The 23,587-nt window shown below is 37.3% G+C and overlaps 2 protein-coding genes across 6 annotated transcripts; one reads left to right on the top strand and one right to left on the bottom strand.

Annotated features, from left to right (window-relative positions):
- The first annotated feature begins 4 nt into the window (after positions 1–4).
- LOC132203950 (uncharacterized) lies at positions 5–7,719 on the top strand. 5 transcript variants are annotated; one of them, XR_009442483.1, is made up of 9 exons: positions 44–407; positions 482–612; positions 685–846; positions 912–1,139; positions 1,204–1,354; positions 1,415–1,752; positions 2,225–2,482; positions 6,168–6,574; positions 7,304–7,717. XR_009442483.1 is itself a non-coding variant. In XM_059632127.1 (7 exons), exons 5-7 carry the CDS (start codon positions 1,071–1,073, stop codon positions 7,461–7,463), a joined length of 636 nt encoding a protein of 211 aa, XP_059488110.1. In that variant the 5' UTR covers positions 5–81; positions 134–407; positions 482–612; positions 685–846; positions 912–1,070; the 3' UTR covers positions 7,464–7,719. The 5 variants fall into 5 exon arrangements, 3 of the variants coding, with proteins under 3 accessions (XP_059488110.1, XP_059488111.1, XP_059488109.1); XM_059632127.1 differs by lacking the exons at positions 1,204–1,354; positions 1,415–1,752; positions 2,225–2,482 and having other exon boundaries at positions 5–81; positions 134–407; positions 7,304–7,719; XR_009442484.1 differs by lacking the exons at positions 1,204–1,354; positions 1,415–1,752 and having other exon boundaries at positions 48–407.
- On the bottom strand, positions 7,715–23,139 carry LOC132203951 (uncharacterized). Its single transcript, XM_059632129.1, has 5 exons — positions 22,435–23,139; positions 22,197–22,315; positions 10,070–10,278; positions 9,323–9,541; positions 7,715–8,948 (listed from the first exon to the last, which is right to left on the bottom strand). Exons 3-5 carry the CDS (start codon positions 10,251–10,253, stop codon positions 8,749–8,751), a joined length of 603 nt encoding a protein of 200 aa, XP_059488112.1. The 5' UTR covers positions 10,254–10,278; positions 22,197–22,315; positions 22,435–23,139; the 3' UTR covers positions 7,715–8,748.
- Between the last annotated feature and the right edge of the window lie 448 nt (positions 23,140–23,587).

Genomic DNA, 23,587 nt, shown 5'->3' with positions numbered 1-23,587 from the left:
GCTTCGCGGGCTGTTTCTCTCCCGGCGCAGCAATTTTTGTCAAGACTTGTCGAAACTTGTTTGAGCAATTCCTTTTCTTGTGTAACTGTATTCAATAATCGCAAGCCTCCATCTTATTCGCTCCATCTTCCAGATAATTAACTTCATTTTACGACCAGAGTGGCGTCTGACGTGGGGTGCCGTCGTTTCTCTCTCTCTGCGCAGTTTTTCTTCCCTCGGACACGAATGTGATTTTCCACACCAAACACTTTCCCACACAGACACGCGGCCGTCGTCGCCGCTGCGGCTGCGAATTCTTTCCGACGCAGTGTGCTGGGCAAGTCTTGTTTCTTTTTTTTTATGCGTCGACGCTCGTCTGCGTCAGAGTGCCCTGCGTCTGCTTTTTTGGTCCATCTCGGCCTCACGTCGTAAGTATATTCGTCTAAAACTTCCATATTTTCATGTTTGCTGATATTATTGTTCTCTCTTTTTTATTGCAAAGGCTGAAAATTCCAGAGGCAAAGGATAATCTCTTGTTTGCGTCCAAGCTTGAGAAGGTGTCCGCAACCATACACCCGCTTGACCTTGGCAGGTTGCAAGGTCATGCTAGTTGGTCATGGTGGAGCTGAAGAGGTATTTTAGTAGTACATTGATTATTATTTAACTTTCATGTATGTTTTTTTCTGATCTAGTTAAAATTTCCAGATTTTGCATTTCAACAAAGCTACATTGCTGACCATTTGGCCTCAATTTCGCCAAATAAGTTTGGAGAAGATTTGTGTTGCCTCGCCAAGCCAGCCTAGCTGTCTCAAGCCTGAACCGTGTTGGCCGAATTTGCTGAAAAGCAGCCACTAAGATTCTTCAAGAGTATAATTTAATCTTATCTGCGTTAATTTGTTTTATTAAAACATTTATAATTTTTACACTTTTAGATTCGTTCACCTCTCGAAGATTTACCTCGATCCACTTGATATAGATAATGCTTTGCTGAAATTTTTAACCTTGCGAATCGTTTTCGCATCAATTCCCTCATCGGTTATTGCGTGGAGATTTGGAGCTCAACCTGTGTGTGAGGATGATCATGTTTGGCTATGTTCCTGAATGCTGTGCTCGGTGAGACGGAGAAGGAAAACTACAATGTGAAGATAAAATGTGCCAAGGTAATTAAATGCTCTAAATTACCATTTGGTCTGAAACTTTAATTCTTTATGGGTGAAAACACAGTAAGGTGCTTGGAGCATCCCTCGTCTATGAAAACAAGTGAGAAGAGCATAATTTCCATGCTCCAGTTACAAGATTTTAATGTTACACTTTCGAGAAGCAACTCATCGACTTCTGCGCTAAATGGGCCAAACAGTTTCCAAGCAGCAGATTTGTTATTGCTTTAAATTTTTATTTGCACAGACATTTTGTTTATTTATTCCTTAAAATATAGAAAGGTCATGCGAGGGCTTCTTCCTCACCTGCGAGTCTTGACTCTGAAAGCCAGCCAAAGCTACAGAGCTCTCTGCCTTGCCTTTATGACAAAGTCAAAACATTTTGTTTTGGTGGACCTTGCAACCAGAAGCAGTTCTTCTGGCCAAGAGAGTCCTCTGCTCTGCCACCACGGCTCGGTCCCACCGTGGCTTAACATTTGTGTCATTTCTGGTTCGTCAAGTGTTCACCGTTGACCGCATCAAGTCTCATGCCCAAGAGATACTCGACAAACGAGCAGAGAAGACCTTGACAAATGTGGTCAACTTCTCCGTCAAAGAAGATGTCAACCTAGCCAAGGTGGGCATTCTCAGCCTGGCTTTGCTAACTATGACCAAGTAGAGGTATAGTTACTGCCAGTAATAAGCTCGTAGTTGGAGACAATTTTGGTTCGAGGGTGGAATAGCATTAAGCATTAAAGCTCAATTATTTATAAATCACAGGAAATAAGTTTTGCTCAGAATTACTTTGAATTGATGTATTGGGTTTGCAATTTCACCCAACCAATAACATTGTCTAAAGGATATGTTTTTTTATAACATTCACTTTCATATAATGCGTTTGAGCAGAAAACTCTGGTAAATTAAATTGCAACCAGCACTGCAAAATTCTTTCCAAACAGGCGTCTTAAAACATTGCAACTTTGGTTGTGTCATATATAATTTAATAGTGTGAAAGTAATCATTTTTCTGTACCTAATATAAAAAGCATCATATGATTAATCTAAACCAGAAATGCTATTGAAAAATGCACGCTCTTGCTTTTGTTGTAGGGCCGAGTGCGCGGCGCAGAAGCTGGGGCGCCAGAGTGGGTCGCGCGCGCCTGCTGACGGCGTTCAGTGTCGGTGGGGCGACGCTTGCAGGCGGATGGACACCCTGTACGCGGCCAGGGTGCACGGTTTTGCGGCCCCGGGGCTTGTCAACCTGACAGGCCTCGAGGGCCACGAAGGCCTCTTGTCGCTGGTGGCCGTCTCTCGCCGCGCTTGTCTTTGCTTTCATCACTTACATGTACAATTTAAACTGAAAGATTGGTAATTTTTCTCTTTCTTCTTTAAGTATGCGGGTTTCTATTCCTTTGCGAAATTCAATTCAAGGTTAATTTTATTGCAAAGCTAAAGAAAAATTGAGCAGCAAAGTCTCAGCATTTTGCAAAATTAGAACGTGATAAATAATTTTCAGTATTATAGAAGTTTTTATAAAAGAATAATATAGTTTGTCGATCTTCAGATTAAATGATTTGAAATTCTAAAATCGTAAAACACACAATCCATCTAAAGCTTTCCTAGATGAGTTCTTTAAGTGCGGTTTGATTTATTAATGCATTTTCTTTTAATTTTTATTTCTCATAAAAGCAGTTTTTTTATTTTAACTTTCAAGTTTCAATTCAGTCTTGAAAAAAAACTATATATTTATAATTTTAGCAGATTTTTAGAATGCTGCTAGTTTTTATGGAAATGAATGAATGCCAGTTTTTACCTTGGAAGAAGTGTCAAGAGGTTGAAATCAAGTTAACCTAAATTTAAATAATTTTAGGGCGATATATATTATCCTTACTGGAATTGGTAAAAAAGAATTAAAATTCAATAAAAAAATTGAGATGTTGCATAATTAATTAAAATATTTTGCAGTTTTTTCATACTTTTCTATTTAAATAACACAGAAGAATTTTATTATTTTTGATGCCAAATTTTAAATTTGTTTTATAAATCGCGAATTTCTTGAAAATTTACTTAAAAATAGTTATTATTCAAAATATGACTCTCCCTGTTACATAATAAAACATTTTTACGGTTAAAACAAGATACAGAAAACTCTTTCAGAACTATTAATAAAATATTGACTTTTCCCGCAAATAAAAATGAGATATCCTTTTTAAGGCTTATGGAGCCATTCAAGTTGAGCGGAAAATATCCGGAAAAGCGTGGTCTCTTGGTATATAAAGTCAAGTGTGCGCTCATGAAACTTGAAACGCCGAAAACGTTAGGGTCTTTTACAAAGTTGAGCAATTTACGGCGCAAAAAAGGACGGTCTTTTCCGTGTGGCGAAAAACTTACTCGAAGGAAAAGTATAAAATTAGCTTTGCTGCAAAGTTCATTTCAGATGATAAATGTTGGCAGGATAGGACGCGCGATATCGACTTCGAGAAAAACCACTGAAAAAGGCTGTCTGTTTGCATTTTAGATTGCGAAACTTCGCCGGAATAAAAATCAAGAGGCTCGGAGAGAATAAAGAAGGGACTCTCTCCCTCTCCCTCCCTCTCGTTATATGTTTCAATAATTTGCACAAGTTGAGGCGGAGCGGTGGATAAATGTAGATTTTTAAACCGCGTTCCCACATTGAATGGCAGGGATAAAATAAACAGGCGTGTTATGGAAGAAAATAAAACAAGTTGTTAAACCACAAAATAACAACATTTTCAACAGTTTAAGTTAGCTCTGAATATTAGTGCTTATTGTTAGTTGGCCCGTTTGATGCTTATCACACTTTTTTTTTTTTTAATTTGTTAACTAAAAAAATGAATTTTTCCCCCTTTTTATGGAAGCAATTGAAGTTTTGGTCATATCAATTTCAGGTTTTTCACAGGGTGAAAGATACAAATTTATTTATTTTTCCTCCATTCAGTAAGATAGACCAAATTTAACTTTCTTTTGCAAAAATTTACCAAGGGAAAATCCAAAGCGACTCAATTTAACGTCGCCAAAATTTACGGGCTTAATAAATTTTAGATTGATTTACTCCCGTTTCGATTTTTATGCAGTAACTTATGCTAATTTCAAATAATCCCATTAACTTCAGAAAATTTGGTCACATTTTTAACATCAATTTTGATACATTATTCAAATACCTATCAGAAAATGCAACCATTTTAATTATATATAGAATCTTACTAGATTGATATATTCAACGATGCGATTTCTTTTTCTTTTGAAGACCTGCAATGTGCTTTTTTGTGGTTCAGTGTTTCTCTTACATACAATTATTTTCTGGGCACGGCTCTATATAACATTAATTGTAAACTTGAAAACATGCATTCCGCAAATTCCAATCCAGAGCATATTGTAGAGTGTGGAGTTGCGCTCAGCGAGGATTTTTTTTTTATCTTTCACCTCATAGTTATGACTTAATTATGATTTAGGTCAGAGATTGCAGTAAACACAGGCCTGAAAAGAGCAAAATTTTATAATTCTTTTCATTTAAAAAGTTCAATAAAATATAACTAGCGCCTCGATTTATACAGTTAACACGCGAGTGGGAATCACAAATCTCGCAGCAGCCGCCCAGGCGTGTGTTCCTCTTTAACAACCCTTCATATTCAGTTGGTGGAATAATATATTTCATCAAGAGAGCATGATATGCAACCGAGCGGCGCGCCAGACCAAAACTCTCTGTTTGCTTTAAAAATATGTGCAAGATTTGAACGCCGAAACCAAAAATAAAAAAAATTCTCTGCCTTAATTTGACAGAGTGCGCACGCATAAATTGGGAAAAAACGACCCTTCGTAATTAATATTTTTCTGCGCGTCAATTTAATAAAGTTGCTGAGAGCGAAATTTAATTAAAAGTGGCCCACGCAAAGTCCAAAACCGCCGTGACGACGCAAGGTCTCGGCTGCTTTTGCGCCGGGGCTAATTTACTTTGGGCCGGAATTTATTATTATTATATTTTTCTTTGAAGCAAAAAGCGCACAATGTGTCGGCAATTCAGAGAGGGCGAGATTCTGTTTCCTCTTATTTTCTACTCCATCGCAAAAAGGAAAAGAAATTGAGCGGAGGGAAAAGGTCCCCTTTCAAGATCCACGCAAAAAGAGAGCCTTTGTGCAATCAATTTGAAGGCTGCGTTCGCAAAACAGCACAATAAAGTGTGTTGTTCAACTCTCCCTGGAGGCGATGAGAAGAGAATTCTTTGATGGGAGGCTTAATTAATTTGATCTCGAGTCCTTTTCTCTCTTTTCCTTTCACTCAAACAAAAGAGTCGAAGCGTGTTTAATTTTTTTAACACTTACGGCCAACACAATTTCCACAGCAAATTAACGAAGGGAATAAGCAGGACGCAGCCTTCAACTCGTTTTGATTAATAAAAAATTAATGCACTGGAAAGAAAATGAAATAATACAATATTCCATAAATTTTAATTAAAACTCGGAATTTTCATTTAATGTTCTATTAAATAGCAACAATAAACAAGTGATGAAGCTTTCTGTTTTAATTAATGGTGGAAATGCTCACTTACAATGCAGTAGTGTATATTACGACAGGTCTAAAACATTTATTCTAAACCTCTCTGGGTCAATAAACCTCGTTCGAAGGTTAATAACAGCTCGCAGACGATCGTACAACTTCGGCTCATGTAATACCACCAACAGAATTGCGCTTTAATATGCGCCACTTATCAGACAGCGACGGCACCGGCGGGTAAATCTCAATCGATGTTATACGCTCGTCTGCGAGCTGACATTTACCTTCGAACGAGGTTTATTGACCCAAAGAGATGTAGAATAATTGTTTTAGTCACCGCGTATTATATACTACTCAATGCTAGCTAATTTTAGAACAATTAGAACCCAATTAAAACCCATTAATTATTAATATAAGTCTAAACCATGAGCTTATTGTGCTGAAAAATGGACCAAAAATTTCAACTCCATTAAAATAATGATAAATTAGTAAAAAAATAATTTTGTCTTCAAATTAATTTTAATGCTGCGTTTATTTGCAGGACCACGATTTGTGTTGGTCGCTGGCGTTGGCGCTGCACTACATGCGGCTGAGCGTGTTCTGCTGGCTGGCCGCGATGACTTTTGACCTGTACTGCTGCTTCCGGGAGAACGCGTCGCTGGTGGCCGCCCTGCCGACGCCGCCCGCCCTGCGCCAGTCCTTCGCGCGCCTCTTGCTGTTTGCGTGGGGCGCCCCCTCCTCCCCACGCTGGCCGCCGACCTCCTGCAGATGCGCCCCGCGGCCGCCGGCCTCTCCGACCCCAACTGCTGGTTCCTCGACGACATGCCCGTGGCGGCCACTTTCGCCGTCCCGGCCGCCGCCCTCCTCGTCGCCGACCTCGCCTTCCTGGTGCGCGCCGCGGCCGTCGCTCGCGCGGCCGTCGGCCTCCAAATTGAGCAGCGTGTCAAGGTTCAAACATTCATCAAAATACATTTTTTTTTAAATTAAAAAGTAAAGAATGAATAGTAATCTTGCACTAATTAATTTCATTCATATTCAATTTTAGTGGGTTTTTTTTAAGTTGTTAGTCTTCATAATTATAACCCTCATAATTTAAATTTATTAATTAGGCTAAACTACCACTAAATAATGCAATGATTTTTAAAAAAATGGAATAATTGTTCAAGAGAGAAATAAACGGAAAAATTATTATGGATTTTTTTTTTTTTTTTTAAATTAAAAGTTTGATATTTCTACAATTTGCATTTACATTAATGATTACTTTATTGCCTCTGATTCGAGTTTCTAATAAATTGAAAAATCTCCTTCGATCCTCATTTAACAAACTGAAGTTCATAGAATAATTAAGCCTAAAGCTTCTGTATGAAGTAAATTATTGCCTGTGGATGAATTTAAAATTTGCTTTCAACGTGTTCCGCTACTTTCGATGTATCAATTTAAAACAAAATAAAATTAAAGTCCTCCCTCTCTCCTTTTATAAGGGTCAAAATTTAAGCAAGAAATGATCAATTCCTTCCTTATCAATTAAGAAAACCACAATTTAAATCGGTTTTCTTTCTTAAAAATTTGAAAATTGAGATTTTTAAACGATATTGATTGAATTTTTAAAGTAAGGTTTACTTTTAAACAACTTGCTCTCTTTGATTTAAGCCTAATGATTGAAATTTTAATCCGCAGGCCAAGATGCTGCGCAGGCGACGGCTGCAGTTGTCGCTGTTTTTCTGGCTGGCTGCCTTCCTGGCCGTGGTCAGCGCCGTCGGAGTGTTCGGCCGCCTCATTCACAGCCAACTGCTGCTGGCCGTGTTCAGCGTGGCCGCCGGTCTGCAGGGCCTGGTGATGGCGCTCAGCGTGGCCTGCAGCTGCCGCGTCCTCAAACTGTACACGCGGCCGCCTCCCGCGGCCAGGCCGGGAGCGCTGCACAAGGCGCCCAGCGCCATGCACCTCCTCCAGTGCGACGCCTCTCCGGTCTGATTGTGAGACCACAAAAATTTCAACTTTAACATAAATAATCGTCTGCATATTACCCCCATACAATCCATAATTGTAAAACTAAATGCAATCTCTGAATTAATAAATGTCGAATTTGGTGTATATTTAAAAGAATTTTATTTCATTTGTTACAAATTTAGCTTTTATTCCTGTTATCCATTTTGTCTGTTATGTGTGCAAGGGAGACATAAATTAGAATTTTTTTAATGAATGAAGGGCAAGTAAACATCAACTGTCTCATTTTTTGGCATCTATTTATAATTTATAAAAACGACAAAAACTAATTGGTCTGCGACTGTCTTTGAGGCAAAAAAATAATACATAGATATGATTTGGAAACAAAAATGCCAAGTTTGTTTGGTCAACTCGACTGCTTTTGAGAAAACACGACTGATCGTAAAACCATCAGAACTCCTCTTTCATTAAGTGAAATGGAAGAGGAGTGTTGGACCAAATTCTGGCCAATCATTTTTCTCAGTTTATTTATCTACCACTTAAGTTAAATGAGTTACTTAAATACTTTATCATTCTCAGAAATTAGAACATTAAGGCATAATGTCAGTTCTGCAAATAAAAATTAACAAGAGTTGTATATTAACTCTTTCGCACATAATTATACACTATGTTAATGATAAACTAAAACATTTTTTTTGAGATGAGATGACATTATAGACATTCACTTTGATAACACACTTTACACAATAAGGCCAAAGGACTCTTGCAAGATGGTGGAGAAATTGAATATTTGACCCCAGGGCTAAGTTTATTTTTAAAAATGTTTTGATTAGAATCAGTGACCGAGTAGAAAAATCGAGGCAAAAGGAAAGGAGTCTGCGTCCCAAAGGGAGAACCATACAAGGAATCATTCTCTTACACAAAATTGTTTTTAGTTCAAATATCCTCCCTACAATTATTGACTTGTCATATGTACATGTAGCATTATTAAAACAATGAAACGAAGTAGCTCATATATCAATATCAGCTGCATGGCACCATCAAATAATAACGCATAGTGTGTAGTAAGTAACAATTATTTCTTTGCTTGCACAAATCACTCAAACTTTGAAAGAGGGAAACAGCTTAAAGTTTTTTCTTTGTACCAATACTTGAGTGATGTAAACTAAATGCAACTTTTAATGCTGGTCTCCAGCCGGACCAGGGGCAATTCCTTCATGCTCCCCCTGTTGTTGATCAAGAGGAGGACCTTGTTGTGGGGCCAGAAGGGGCGCGTCTCCGGCGGCTCCCTGCAGATGAGCTCCTGGAGCTTCAAAATACTCGACAAAACCCCTCTGGTGATACTCCTCGGCAGCCCTTTGACGGAGGGCATAGAGGTCTGAAAATAAGAAGAAATAAGAAATAAATAATAGTACTTTATTATTGAACATTTAAATTTAGGGACCAATCACAAATTAATTGACACCTGGTAAGTGTATAACTTATGAGCGTAGAATTAAATTTACAAATATCTTAAATTTAAAAATAGTTTGGCATAAAAAGATGCCTTCATGTCCTAGGGTAAATTCCGTTCATATATAAAGAAAGTTGTAAGAAGTTTTTTTGTTTTAAAAAGGCATCAACAAATATAGTATTCATTTTTTAAAATTTGGTCACATCCCTCGTATAATCTTAAAAATCTGATAGTGATGAAGAAAAAGTTGTAATAATTTTGTTTGTGATCGAGGTCCTATTTATAAAAATCCATATTACTGTCACTCAGAAGAAAACGAAGCCCCATGTGCCAGCACAAGGTGGGGATATATCTTATCCCGATTCTCGAGATATCATTAAGCCTCCTTCTCAGAAAGCTGGGCAGGTCGGCCATCCGATGTCCTCCTGGAGGCAACGCATCAAATTCAAAGACGAGCGATCGGGCATCGACGATCGCATCGACGACTTGTGTTTTAATGCGTTGCCGGCTTCCAAGTGCTGTAATAATAAATGCAAGAATAGTTATTTTTTAATCTCAATCCTGCATGTTTGAGTGTCGAAGAAAGCAGAAAGTTGGTGACGATGAAAATTAAAAATAAATATGCGTTAGAATGAATCTATTGTTAAAATCAAGATACACTTATACTGAATCATATACTGAATGCATCCAGTCAACTTGGCGTTTTTGGTCAACAGTATACACGTGAAATAGATAAAAAAAATTATTAAAGGCCAAATTCTGTTACATTAAATAGTGTTGTTTGTATAATTTGTAAGATTTTTGGGAATTATTTTCGCCATAATATTGATAAAATGAACTTTGAAGAAAAAGGTGAACAATTGTTGGTTCTTTTTTTGCAAAAAAAAAAACGCATAAAACCTGCAACGCATGAATGCGCACAGCTGCACGGGGATGAAACCTTACATTAATTATGTATGCGGCCTAAGGCCCGCTTTCAATTCTGGGCCTACTTCCTTTGTATTTCTTATTTAGGATATAAGAATAAGTGAAAAAGAATAACGTACGTCCTGTGAAGTGCAGTCGCAAGAACTCTGGGTTCCAACAGCAAATCAGCGCATAGAGCGCATCGGGCATAGTATTCATCAGGGCACGATTGCCCGTCGCTGAACACTTAAGCAGGTCACTGGCGAAGGGCAAGATCGACCTGTCTCGAAAACGTACAGAATTTCCTTGGTTTTGCTGCTGCATCGTTCACTTCTGAATTGATATAATACTGCAAAAAAAAGGCAGACAACAACGAAAACAATAAAAAAACAATGGCATGCAAGTGGTGGTGGGCGTTGGCGCTCGTTTCGCTCTGTGGGCTTGACGCGCCAAAAAGTCAAATTTGGCGGCAATATCAAATCCGTCACAGAAAGAAATATGAGAGCAATTTTTTTTGGCGCCGAGGGCAACTGGCTGAATCAGTCGGCCTCTTTTCGGCCTGCGATTAAAGATCTTTATGGAGATAACTCTTGTAAAAAGTAGTGAGAAAAACTATGAATAAACCGCTACATAATGAGAAACATATATATGCATTTATACTATTTATGCAAAATTGCCATCATCTCCCAACGGCTGAAAAGCTGAGACGCTCAGTCATTCTTCAAATTTCAAATGAATTAAATTACCCCTTGAATCCGTTTTTTAATTTAATTTAACATTCATGATAAAAAAAAATCAGATACATCCAGTACCAAAAAAAATGTCCAACTTTCATATTTCCAAAATACATATAGATTAAATGATTTTTTCATCCTGTCCTATCGAGTTTAGGAAAAAACTGAAAAAAGTAATTAATTATTTTATGTTAATTAACAACACTTTATGGATATAGTTTGGAATAATTTTCACACTGCGGAAACATGCAGAGCAATATAGTTATTAAAAAGTTATTTTCATTTGAAAACTTTTTATTTGGATTTAAGCAAGAACTCTCCGAGGTATAGTTTGCAGGATGCTCGTCAAAAAGGTGCCCCAACCTCAGCAGAAAGTGTACTGAGAAACTTTAAGATGTGCTGCCCTTTATACTGCAGCTGAACTTAGTTTTATTTCCTCACAGACAACATCTGCAAAGAAAGTGACCGCCTCTGACACAAATTATTCCGACAAATCTTTTAAACCTCCAGCCTCCTCTCAACTGAACATTCAATTCCACTAACAAAATTAAAATTTGTTCTGGAAATATACAAATTAACTACATATTGGATACAATAAAATAAAATCATTGACTTACTACCTCAAAAACAAGCTCAGTGAGAAGGATGAGGAATTATTTTATCATCTTAAGCTCAAGCTATAATAAGCTTAACTAAATTTTAACAACAGACACTAATTTATTACTCATCTTGAACTTTTAAATCTGGTACATTTTGGGTTAACAGTGAGATTGTACAGCAGTACATCAAAATAAAGCAATTCTGAATATCAAACTTTCTCCCATATTTTTAGCACATGTTTATATATTTGGTATATCTTTGAAAATTAGAAGATGATGTTCTTAAAGGTGGTGCGGTCTGCCAAGTCTAGTCGGGCAAACTTGATGCTGCGACAAGACCCTCGGTGCGTTTCTGGCTGGAGGTGTCGTAGAATTTATAATAGCCAGCCTTCTTCAGCTGCATGACCACCTCGGGGTACGTGGCGCCCTTCGCAGCGCAGAGGCTGCTCAAGCTCGACAGTAGCCTCTGCGTCGTACGGGACTTCGGCCTCCCAGTCCAGAGCCAACAACTTCCGCAGTCCGTCGTTCACAATAAGACGAACACTCTCTTGATAAGACGCTTCCTGAGGACGCCAATCTGCGACTCCCGGAATCTGAATCAAGATTTTTTTGAAAATTAAAAAAGTTTTGTAAATTCAAATATTACATTTGCCAGGAAGAAAGGGTCGCATGTCTGGTTGCTGATGGTGAAGCCGCGGAGGCGCACCTGAGGCGATAGACAGCGCAGACCCAGCGCCGAAATTCAGAGTGGGCAGCGAAGTACATGGGAATGCTCGGCGTGGCACAATTAATCTACGAAATGAACTTATGCGCCGCCTTTGATAATAAATAACAAGTATCAGAGCACTGAAAACAACTCTATAGTCCAAAACTAGCTCTGGCTGATTTATAAAAAGTGAAAATTTTTAAATTCACCTTCTACTAAAATAAAAGACGCGCGCATGGATTGATACGTCTATTGTTTGCCATGTTATTAGACCCTGAAGTCGACTCTCATTAAACCAAATCTAGCCCTGGCTGTTTTTTAAAAAGTGAAAATTTTTAAATTAATCTTCTATTAAAATAAAAGACGCGCGCATGGATTGATACGTCTATTGTTTGCCATGTTATTAGACCCTGAAGTCGACTCTCATTAAACCAAAACTAGCCCTGGCTGATTTTTAAAAAGTGATAATTTTTAAATTCATCTTCTATTAAAATAAAAGACGCGCGCATGGATTGATACGTCTATTGTTTGCCATGTTATAAGACCCTGAAATCGACTCTCATTAAACCAAAACTAGCCCTGGCTGATTTTTAAAAAGTGATAATTTTTAAATTCATCTTCTATTAAAATAAAAGTCGCGCGCATGGATTGATACGTCTATTGTTTGCCATGTTATTAGACCCTGAAGTCGACTCTCATTAAACCAAAACTAGCCCTGGCTGATTTTTAAAAAGTGATAATTTTTAAATTCATCTTCTATTAAAATAAAAGACGCGCGCATGGATTGATACGTCTATTGTTTGCCATGTTATAAGACCCTGAAATCGACTCTCATTAAACCAAAACTAGCCCTGGCTGATTTTTAAAAAGTGATAATTTTTAAATTCATCTTCTATTAAAATAAAAGTCGCGCGCATGGATTGATACGTCTATTGTTTGCCATGTTATTAGACCCTGAAATCGACTCTCATTAAACCAAAACTAGCCCTGGCTGATTTTTAAAAAGTGATAATTTTTAAATTCATCTTCTATTAAAATAAAAGACGCGCGCATGAATTGATACGACTATTGTTTGCCATGTTTTTAGACCCTGAAATCGACTCTCATTAAACCAAAACTAGCCCTGGCTGATTTTTAAAAAGTGAAAATTTTTAAATTAATCCTCTATTATATAAAAGACGTGTGCATGGATTGATACGTCTATTGTTTGCCATGTTATAAGACCCTGAAATCGACTCTCATTAAACCAAAACTAGCCCTGGCTGATTTTTAAAAAGTGAAAATTTTTAAATTAATCCTCTATTATATAAAAGACGTGTGCATGGATTGATTCGTCTATTGTTTGCCATGTTATTAGACCCTGAAGTCGTCTCTCATTAAACCAAAACTAGCCCTGGCTGATTTTTAAAAAGTGATAATTTTTAAATTCATCTTCTATTAAAATAAAAGTCGCGCGCATGGATTGATACGTCTTTTGTTTGCCATGTTATTAGACCCCTAAATCGACTCTCATTAAACCAAAACTAGCCCTGGCTGTTTTTTAAAAAGTGAAAATTTTTAAATTAATCCTCTATTATATAAAAGACGTGCGCATGAATTGATACGACTATTGTTTGCCATGTTATTAGACCCTGAAATCGACTCTCATTAAACCAAAACTAGCCCTGGCTGATTTTTAAAAAGTGAAAATTTTTAAATTCATCTTCTGTTAAAATAAAAGACGCGCGCATGAATTGATACGTCTTTTGTTTGCCATGTTATTAGACCCCTAAATCGACTCTCATTAAACCAAAACTAGCCCTGGCTGTTTTTTAAAAAGTGAAAATTTTTAAATTAATCCTCTATTATATAAAAGACGTGCGCATGAATTGATACGACTATTGTTTGCCATGTTATTAGACCCTGAAATCGACTCTCATTAAACCAAAACTAGCCCTGGCTGATTTTTAAAAAGTGAAAATTTTTAAATTAATCCTCTATTATATAAAAGACGTGTGCATGGATTGATTCGTCTATTGTTTGCCATGTTATTAGACCCTGAAGTCGTCTCTCATTAAACCAAAACTAGCCCTGGCTGATTTTTACAAAGTGAAAATTTTTAAATTAATCCTCTATTATATAAAAGACGTGCGCATGAATTGATACGTCTTTTGTTTGCCATGTTATTAGACCCTGAAGTCGTCTCTCATTAAACCAAAACTAGCCCTGGCTGTTTTTTAAAAAGTGAAAATTTTTAAATTAATCCTCTATTATATAAAAGACGTGCGCATGAATTGATACGTCTTTTGTTTGCCATGTTATTAGACCCCTAAATCAACTCTCATTAAACCAAAACTAGCCCTGGCTGTTTTTTAAAAAGTGAAAATTTTTAAATTAATCCTCTATTATATAAAAGACGTGCGCATGAATTGATACGACTATTGTTTGCCATGTTTTTAGACCCTGAAATCGACTCTCATTAAACCAAAACTAGCCCTGGCTGATTTTTAAAAAGTGAAAATTTTTAAATTCATCTTCTATTAAAATAAAAGACGTGCGCATGAGTTGATACGTCTATTGTTTGCCATGTTATTAGACCCTGTTGTCGACTCTCATTAAACCAAAACTAGCCCTGGCTGTTTTTTAAAAAGTGAAAATTTTTAAATTAATCTTCTATTAAAATAAAAGACGCGCGCATGGATTGATACGTCTATTGTTTGCCATGTTATAAGACCCTGAAATCGACTCTCATTAAACCAAAACTAGCCCTGGCTGATTTTTAAAAAGTGATAATTTTTAAATTCACCTTCTACTAAAATAAAAGACGCGCGCATGGATTGATACGTCTATTGTTTGCCATGTTATTAGACCCTGAAGTCGACTCTCATTAAACCAAATCTAGCCCTGGCTGTTTTTTAAAAAGTGAAAATTTTTAAATTAATCTTCTATTAAAATAAAAGACGCGCGCATGGATTGATACGTCTATTGTTTGCCATGTTATTAGACCCTGAAGTCGACTCTCATTAAACCAAAACTAGCCCTGGCTGATTTTTAAAAAGTGATAATTTTTAAATTCATCTTCTATTAAAATAAAAGACGCGCGCATGGATTGATACGTCTATTGTTTGCCATGTTATAAGACCCTGAAATCGACTCTCATTAAACCAAAACTAGCCCTGGCTGATTTTTAAAAAGTGATAATTTTTAAATTCATCTTCTATTAAAATAAAAGTCGCGCGCATGGATTGATACGTCTATTGTTTGCCATGTTATTAGACCCTGAAGTCGACTCTCATTAAACCAAAACTAGCCCTGGCTGATTTTTAAAAAGTGATAATTTTTAAATTCATCTTCTATTAAAATAAAAGACGCGCGCATGGATTGATACGTCTATTGTTTGCCATGTTATAAGACCCTGAAATCGACTCTCATTAAACCAAAACTAGCCCTGGCTGATTTTTAAAAAGTGATAATTTTTAAATTCATCTTCTATTAAAATAAAAGTCGCGCGCATGGATTGATACGTCTATTGTTTGCCATGTTATTAGACCCTGAAATCGACTCTCATTAAACCAAAACTAGCCCTGGCTGATTTTTAAAAAGTGATAATTTTTAAATTCATCTTCTATTAAAATAAAAGACGCGCGCATGAATTGATACGACTATTGTTTGCCATGTTTTTAGACCCTGAAATCGACTCTCATTAAACCAAAACTAGCCCTGGCTGATTTTTAAAAAGTGAAAATTTTTAAATTAATCCTCTATTATATAAAAGACGTGTGCATGGATTGATACGTCTATTGTTTGCCATGTTATAAGACCCTGAAATCGACTCTCATTAAACCAAAACTAGCCCTGGCTGATTTTTAAAAAGTGAAAATTTTTAAATTAATCCTCTATTATATAAAAGACGTGTGCATGGATTGATTCGTCTATTGTTTGCCATGTTATTAGACCCTGAAGTCGTCTCTCATTAAACCAAAACTAGCCCTGGCTGATTTTTAAAAAGTGATAATTTTTAAATTCATCTTCTATTAAAATAAAAGTCGCGCGCATGGATTGATACGTCTTTTGTTTGCCATGTTATTAGACCCCTAAATCGACTCTCATTAAACCAAAACTAGCCCTGGCTGTTTTTTAAAAAGTGAAAATTTTTAAATTAATCCTCTATTATATAAAAGACGTGCGCATGAATTGATACGACTATTGTTTGCCATGTTATTAGACCCTGAAATCGACTCTCATTAAACCAAAACTAGCCCTGGCTGATTTTTAAAAAGTGAAAATTTTTAAATTCATCTTCTGTTAAAATAAAAGACGCGCGCATGAATTGATACGTCTTTTGTTTGCCATGTTATTAGACCCCTAAATCGACTCTCATTAAACCAAAACTAGCCCTGGCTGTTTTTTAAAAAGTGAAAATTTTTAAATTAATCCTCTATTATATAAAAGACGTGCGCATGAATTGATACGACTATTGTTTGCCATGTTATTAGACCCTGAAATCGACTCTCATTAAACCAAAACTAGCCCTGGCTGATTTTTAAAAAGTGAAAATTTTTAAATTAATCCTCTATTATATAAAAGACGTGTGCATGGATTGATTCGTCTATTGTTTGCCATGTTATTAGACCCTGAAGTCGTCTCTCATTAAACCAAAACTAGCCCTGGCTGATTTTTACAAAGTGAAAATTTTTAAATTAATCCTCTATTATATAAAAGACGTGCGCATGAATTGATACGTCTTTTGTTTGCCATGTTATTAGACCCTGAAGTCGTCTCTCATTAAACCAAAACTAGCCCTGGCTGTTTTTTAAAAAGTGAAAATTTTTAAATTAATCCTCTATTATATAAAAGACGTGCGCATGAATTGATACGTCTTTTGTTTGCCATGTTATTAGACCCCTAAATCAACTCTCATTAAACCAAAACTAGCCCTGGCTGTTTTTTAAAAAGTGAAAATTTTTAAATTAATCCTCTATTATATAAAAGACGTGCGCATGAATTGATACGACTATTGTTTGCCATGTTTTTAGACCCTGAAATCGACTCTCATTAAACCAAAACTAGCCCTGGCTGATTTTTAAAAAGTGAAAATTTTTAAATTCATCTTCTATTAAAATAAAAGACGTGCGCATGAGTTGATACGTCTATTGTTTGCCATGTTATTAGACCCTGTTGTCGACTCTCATTAAACCAAAACTAGCCCTGGCTGTTTTTTAAAAAGTGAAAATTTTTAAATTAATCTTCTATTAAAATAAAAGACGCGCGCATGGATTGATACGTCTATTGTTTGCCATGTTATAAGACCCTGAAATCGACTCTCATTAAACCAAAACTAGCCCTGGCTGATTTTTAAAAAGTGATAATTTTTAAATTAATCCTCTATTATATAAAAGACGTGTGCATGGATTGATACGTCTATTGTTTGCCATGTTATTAGACCCTGAAATCGACTCTCATTAAACCAAAACTAGCCCTGGCTGATTTTTAAAAAGTGAAAATTTTTAAATTCATCTTCTATTAAAATAAAAGTCGCGCGCATGGATTGATACGTCTTTTGTTTGCCATGTTATTAGACCCTGTTGTCGACTCTCATTAAACCAAAACTAGCCCTGGCTGTTTTTTAAAAAGTGAAAATTTTTAAATTAATCTTCTATTAAAATAAAAGACGCGCGCATGGATTGATACGTCTATTGTTTGCCATGTTATAAGACCCTGAAATCGACTCTCATTAAACCAAAACTAGCCCTGGCTGATTTTTAAAAAGTGATAATTTTTAAATTAATCCTCTATTATATAAAAGACGTGTGCATGGATTGATACGTCTATTGTTTGCCATGTTATTAGACCCTGAAATCGACTCTCATTAAACCAAAACTAGCCCTGGCTGATTTTTAAAAAGTGAAAATTTTTAAATTCATCTTCTATTAAAATAAAAGTCGCGCGCATGGATTGATACGTCTTTTGTTTGCCATGTTATTAGACCCTGAAGTCGACTCTCATTAAACCAAAACTAGCCCTGGCTGTTTTTTAAAAAGTGAAAATTTTTAAATTAATCTTCTATTATATAAAAGACGCGCGCATGGATTGATACGTCTTTTGTTTGCCATGTTATTAGACCCTGAAATCGACTCTCATTAAACCAAAACTAGCCCTGGCTGATTTTTAAAAAGTGAAAATTTTTAAATTCATCTTCTATTAAAATAAAAGTCGCGCGCATGGATTGATACGTCTTTTGGTTGCCATGTTATTAGACCCTGAAGTCGACTCTCATTAAACCAAAACTAGCCCTGGCTGATTTTTAATAAGTGAAAATTTTTAAATTCATCTTCTGTTAAAATAAAAGACGCGCGCATGAATTGATACGTCTTTTGTTTGCCATGATATTAGACCCTGAAATCGACTCTCATCAAACCAAAACTAGCCCTGGCTGATTTTTAAAAAGTAAAAATTTTTAAATTAATCCTCTATTATCCATAGTACCACAACATTTTTAATTTTTAAAATTGGATAATTCAATAATCTTAAATTTGACATATGTCCTACTGAAGGTCATTTCAAACTGATTTACTAATTATCTTCTAGAACTGTAGAAACAAGAACGAAGAAAATTTGGTAATCTTACAAGAGGCGCGACCTATACACCAGTATTTAAAAATTAGGTTGGTATGTCGCGCCTGCTGTGCTGTAGTGGTTTTATGTCGCGCCTACTGAAGTGGTTTTATGTCGCGCCTGCTGTGGTGGTTGATAAAAGAAATCCGGTATTTATGCCTCACAATCACCGGGACTGCAGGAAAGAATAAGGGCCTTTGGGATGGGTTCAGAAGGGGAAGACAATCTTAACTGATTGATAAGACGTGACCTACCACCAATGTGCGGGGAAGGGGGTTGTTTTATATGTCGCGCCTCTTGTAATGGTTCACTACAACAGGCGCGCGACATATACAATTAATAATGTTAAAAAAAAAAACGAAAACAGCGCAATTGTGTGCACAGTGCACACCACGAACCAGACCACCCCACAAACCGGCAACTCGGAGGTGGGCAACCCCCAAGATTAATTTTTGCAGAAGCCGCGAGCGAGGGGTGGAGGCGCAGTGAGGTCGAGGACGTTCCCAGGAAAAAATTTAAAGCAGAGCTAAGCTAGCTTTTTCCAGCTTGGCTTTTTCTAGTACAAAATTGGAACACTTTAGCTTTCTTAGCTTGGAAAATTTACCAGTTTAGAAACGTGATATCTTGCTTGTTTTAGCTTTTCTTGCTTGAATGCGCTGCTTTTTCTAGCTTATCTAGCTTTCTGTTCTTCAAACATGCACCAGATGAAGCTGTGCTTTTTCTAGCTTTTTCAGTTGTTTTGAAATTTTGAGGTAGCTTTATTTAGCTTTTTTAGCTTGCTATGTTCAGTGCAAAGATTAGCTTTAATTTGGCTCAGAATTAGTCGAAAATAAGTTATAACCCAATTAACATGGATATTTTATAATCAGCTATTACCCTAATTTGAATATTCTCATTAATTAATTGAATTTACCATTCCTCCATCGAGATTCGATCTTGCAACCTCTTGATCTCCAGCCCACGACTTTACCATTACACTATTGGTCTTTGTTATCAAAGATTGTATAAAAGCGTCATTATATTCTCTGTTCATACATACAAAATTGACTGCTTTTGTAAGCTTTTCTTGCTTTCTCACAAGTGATATACTTATGCAAGGCAAGCTTTCTGTTGCTTTATTTAGCTTTTTCAGGTCCTTTACAAAATATTATTTTGCTTTGTCATGCTTTTTTAGCTTTGCACTTCAAAGCTAGTACAATTGTCTTGCTTTTCTAAGCTTTTTGTAGCTTTTAACCTCAAAGGAAGAGAAATCATCTTGCTTTATTAAGCTTTATTAGCTTGACAGTATTGACACTTCCAGGAAAGCACACACACCTTGCTTTATCTAGCTTTCCCTGCTTCTTCCTAGCTTTTGGAATCTTAATTTATTCAAAATCAAGACTAGCTTCTTGCGTGGCTTTCCGAGAGACTTCTACCTCTACGCTTAAGGCTTATACTACCTTTTTGTGAGTCTTTTATCACATCTAGCAAAGCCACGCACTTTTCAAGGAGTGCTGACCCCTCGCTTTGATTGCATTTGCAAATAAAACTTAGCGGCATATACAAACAATATAATAGCAGGGTGGTCGAAAATTCGGCGCTTTCATCGGCAAATTTGGCGATTGAAATTTCGGGCCGTGGACTTTTTTGCGTATTCGCCAGGTTAACCCGCTCTGTTTAGAAACCAACGAAAACTATTGATTTTTAAACTTTATACTTTTTTTGATCCAGCTAGATTCATTTTGTGCTGTATTTTTTGGAAATCCACAACAACGTTAGAAAAAAAGATCTTTTTGATATGTCCCATGATTATCAGATTATTACTTCATATATAAAGAAGAAGCGGGCAGAGATTCAATTTTTCGAACAGCAACAATACTTGACTAAAATTTTGGAATTTCGGCTCACTTAAATTTGCTCGCTCGCTTTTGGTATTTAAACCGCGGTTTCTCTTATTATATTTTTTATTTGGTTTGTTAACTTTGAAATTAATTTTGCACGAGTTTTCCGCTTCAGATTTAATATATTTTTGTCAATTTAAAATTGCGCACAAGAAATAGAAATTTTATTAATGATGAGAAAAGGGGTGCGATGAACATACATCTGTTTACAGTGTTTACAAAAATAAGCTAGAATCTGTGATCTGTCCAAAATTTTAAGATGGTTAAAAAAAGGTTTTGTTTCTGCGTTGGGACGCCTCACGGGGGTGGGCCAGGGTTGCAAGGGCTAAAAAGGGTAAAAAAAAATTATGTAAAAAAAGTTGGCTAGAAATGACCCAAATCCTCTGTCCAAGATTTTTAGATAGTCCAGAAAATTTTTTATTCTGTCGAATTTTATCACGAGGGCGACGGTTCAAGGGGTAGAAGACCGCAGAAACTAGAAGAAAATTTTGTAGAAAGCTTATTATCTAATATTTTTATGAGTACTTTTTGAAGCCAAACCCCCCTATATACTCCAAAAAACTAGACTCAAAGATATTGACATATATTTGAAAAAACGGTGAATATTCGATTATAAAACCTCGTTTTAGCATATAAGGATCTCTGATTGAGGTAAACACCCTTTGAAAGCAGAGCAACGAAAAGCATAGAGCCTACGCGTCTGCCGTCTTAACACTTTTTGATCACAGCAGCATTCATGTGCCGTTTAAGCTAGGAAAAGCTAGATAACGCTAGCTGGAATTTTGACGGTAAAGCTGAAAAAGCTAAGAAAAGCAAATAGCATCCTCATTAAAATTAAGGATATTTGGAAAGCTAGGCAAAGCAATGTAAAGCTAAAACTTGCTTTTCGATCAGTGGATGGTTTTCAAGGCTATGAAAGCAAGAAAAAGCAAATAAAGCTAGAAAAACTGAATAAAGCAACGGTTGCTCGGACTTGTACGAGACGGTAAAATATAGAAAGCAGAAAAAGCTGAACCAAGCAAGTTTTGCTTGAAATCAAAATTTTACTTCGCTTGTTCTAGAGCTAAAATTGCTAGAAAAAGCAAATTTAGCTTTGCAAGCTAGATGAAGCTAACGTAGCTTAGCGCAAATTCAAGCTAAAATTTATAATTAGAAAGCAAAGAAAGCTGGAAAAAGCTCTTTTCTGCTTGCCAAAGCTAAGCAACCTAAGTCAAGCAAGGTTTTGGTAAAATTAAAAAAGCTAAAAATGCTATAAAAAGCAAAACAAGCTAGAAAAGCTAGGCTTGCTCTGCTTTTTCTAGCTTGAAAACCTTGATTTTAGCTTTAAACTTTTTCCTGGGGTTGGGAAGGCCGTGCGGAGGGCGAGGACAAAAGGGCGGCTGTGTTCGTGGGGGGGGGGGGGGCTCCGCAGAGCTCCCCCACGATCCCCGCCCTTTTGTCCCGCCCGTAGCCGGCCTTCACCACGTTCTCGGGCTAGCGCGCCTCCAGCCCGAAGCTCGCAAACCCACAACGGAGTTGCCCACGAAGGGCGTTATGGGCAACCACACCGTTTGCTTTCAAAACACCCTTTGCAGACAACTCCCTTTGTGGGCAACTCCGTTGTGGGTTTGCGAGCTTCGGGCTGGAGGCGAAAATTTAATCTGTTCTTTTCTCTTTAAAGTTTTTTATATTTTACTTTTCATTTCACGGAAAAAGTTTCCTCTCAAATCATTTCATTACTTAATTAAAATCTCAAAATGAATTTTAAACTTTACCATTATTTGTTAATGAAGAGCACACTGGACGACGGCCTTTGTCTTGCGTCCGAATCCTCTCTGACAAACGGCGCAGACTCGGTTAGCGCTTGATTTCTCCATCAGGTCAGGCTCGGAGTCTGCGCAGGACAAAGAAAAAACATTGGCTGAACAAAGAAAGAACACGTCTTGGCCTAAAGCGATTTTTGCTTCCTGGAGACAAAAAGTTTTGCCAAAACATTGAAATCAAAACCAATACCTTCCAAGCATTCACGAATACGGGCCGAGCCAATGTCCTGCTTTGTTGAAATTGTTGGCACAGTCAAAGGAGCTCAGCTCGTCCAGCTTGGGTTCAACCTCTTCTGCTGCACCAGGGTCGAAGCACACATCGGACCCTCCTTCCGGCCCTCAGGGAGCGGCACCGCCTCCGGGGGCCTCTCCTCCCCCTAGCCGGCCGCCTCCACCTCGGCCACTGCAGGCCGATGGACGGCCGCAGAGGTCAGAGGGGCCGAAGCCTCTTCGGCCTACTCCACGCAACACCTTGACGAGTTCTATTCGATCCTCCGCCTCTTGGCCTCCTCCTTTTGACCTTCCTTTCCTTGAAAACGTTCGAGGCGGCTTTTTCTTCTCCCTCGGCCGTCGCAACAGCGGCCGATCGGGCCGATGCGGCATCTTTTAGCAGATCCGTTGGCATCAACAGACATGTTAAATGTGGCCTGTATTGTGTTGATCAAGAAGTCTTCTTGGTGTTCATGTTGTTGTTGTTGTTTGTATTTTTTGGCTTTGGTGGTGACCATTCAGCCAGATCTAATTTAGGACAGGTCTAATTGGTTAATGTCGTGCTGCAGGGAAGATTTTCTTGTACAGCTCGTGCAGTTCTATGTAGATTTGCTTGTTTTGGGTTGAGAGGATGTTTGGGAGATTAAAGGGAGGCCGGAAGTTATTATTTCTGAGAGTTCGGTCAAGCTTGGTACGTGCGATCCATTATCGTGGACAGGTAAAGATCAAGTGTTCAAGCGTGCACGGATTTTGTGAGCAAAAGCATGCAGGAGAGGGTCTTAGCTTCCATGCAAACAGCCTATCTGGTGTAGTGGCATGAGCATGTTGTTGCATGTTGTGTTCATGTTGTTGCTACTTAATTTTTTCTGAGGCCATCTTGGATTTTGGGCGGAAACCAACCTAACGAAAAACGGCGAGAAACAGATTTGAGAGATTACAGACGATTTACTTGATTCAATATTTGAATTGACGGGATTTCCTTTTGATGGCAATTTAAATCTCATGATATCTTGTTGTAATTCGCAAGATTTGAAAGTTTAGTATGTTTGTGTGATTTGAGTTTTGAATAGTTGGTGCTTGCGCGAGAGAGACAACAAAATATAAATAAGAGCGGGAAAGGCACAAGGAATGAA

Source organism: Neocloeon triangulifer, unplaced genomic scaffold (assembly GCF_031216515.1).
Source record: "Neocloeon triangulifer isolate White Clay Creek 2 clone unplaced genomic scaffold, ASM3121651v1 ptg000020l, whole genome shotgun sequence".
Taxonomy (NCBI): Eukaryota; Metazoa; Arthropoda; class Insecta; order Ephemeroptera; family Baetidae; genus Neocloeon; species Neocloeon triangulifer.
This window is presented reverse-complemented; position numbering and strand designations above follow the sequence as displayed.

What these genes read in the sequence shown, in the direction of transcription:
- LOC132203950 (XM_059632127.1), top strand. Translation starts at nt 1,071, where the DNA reads ATGTTCCTGAATGCTGTGCTCGGTGAGACGGAGAAGGAAAACTACAAT. An exon ending in TGAAGATAAAATGTGCCAAG is followed by an intron (nt 1,140 to 6,167) that starts GTAATTAAATGC and finishes GTTTATTTGCAG; the next exon opens with GACCACGATTTGTGTTGGTC. An exon ending in AAATTGAGCAGCGTGTCAAG is followed by an intron (nt 6,575 to 7,303) that starts GTTCAAACATTC and finishes TTTAATCCGCAG; the next exon opens with GCCAAGATGCTGCGCAGGCG.
- LOC132203951 (XM_059632129.1), bottom strand. Translation starts at nt 10,253, where the DNA reads ATGCAGCAGCAAAACCAAGGAAATTCTGTACGTTTTCGAGACAGGTCG. An exon ending in GCGACTGCACTTCACAGGAC is followed by an intron (nt 9,542 to 10,069) that starts GTACGTTATTCT and finishes TTATTATTACAG; the next exon opens with CACTTGGAAGCCGGCAACGC. An exon ending in TCGTTTTCTTCTGAGTGACA is followed by an intron (nt 8,949 to 9,322) that starts GTAATATGGATT and finishes TCTTATTTTCAG; the next exon opens with ACCTCTATGCCCTCCGTCAA.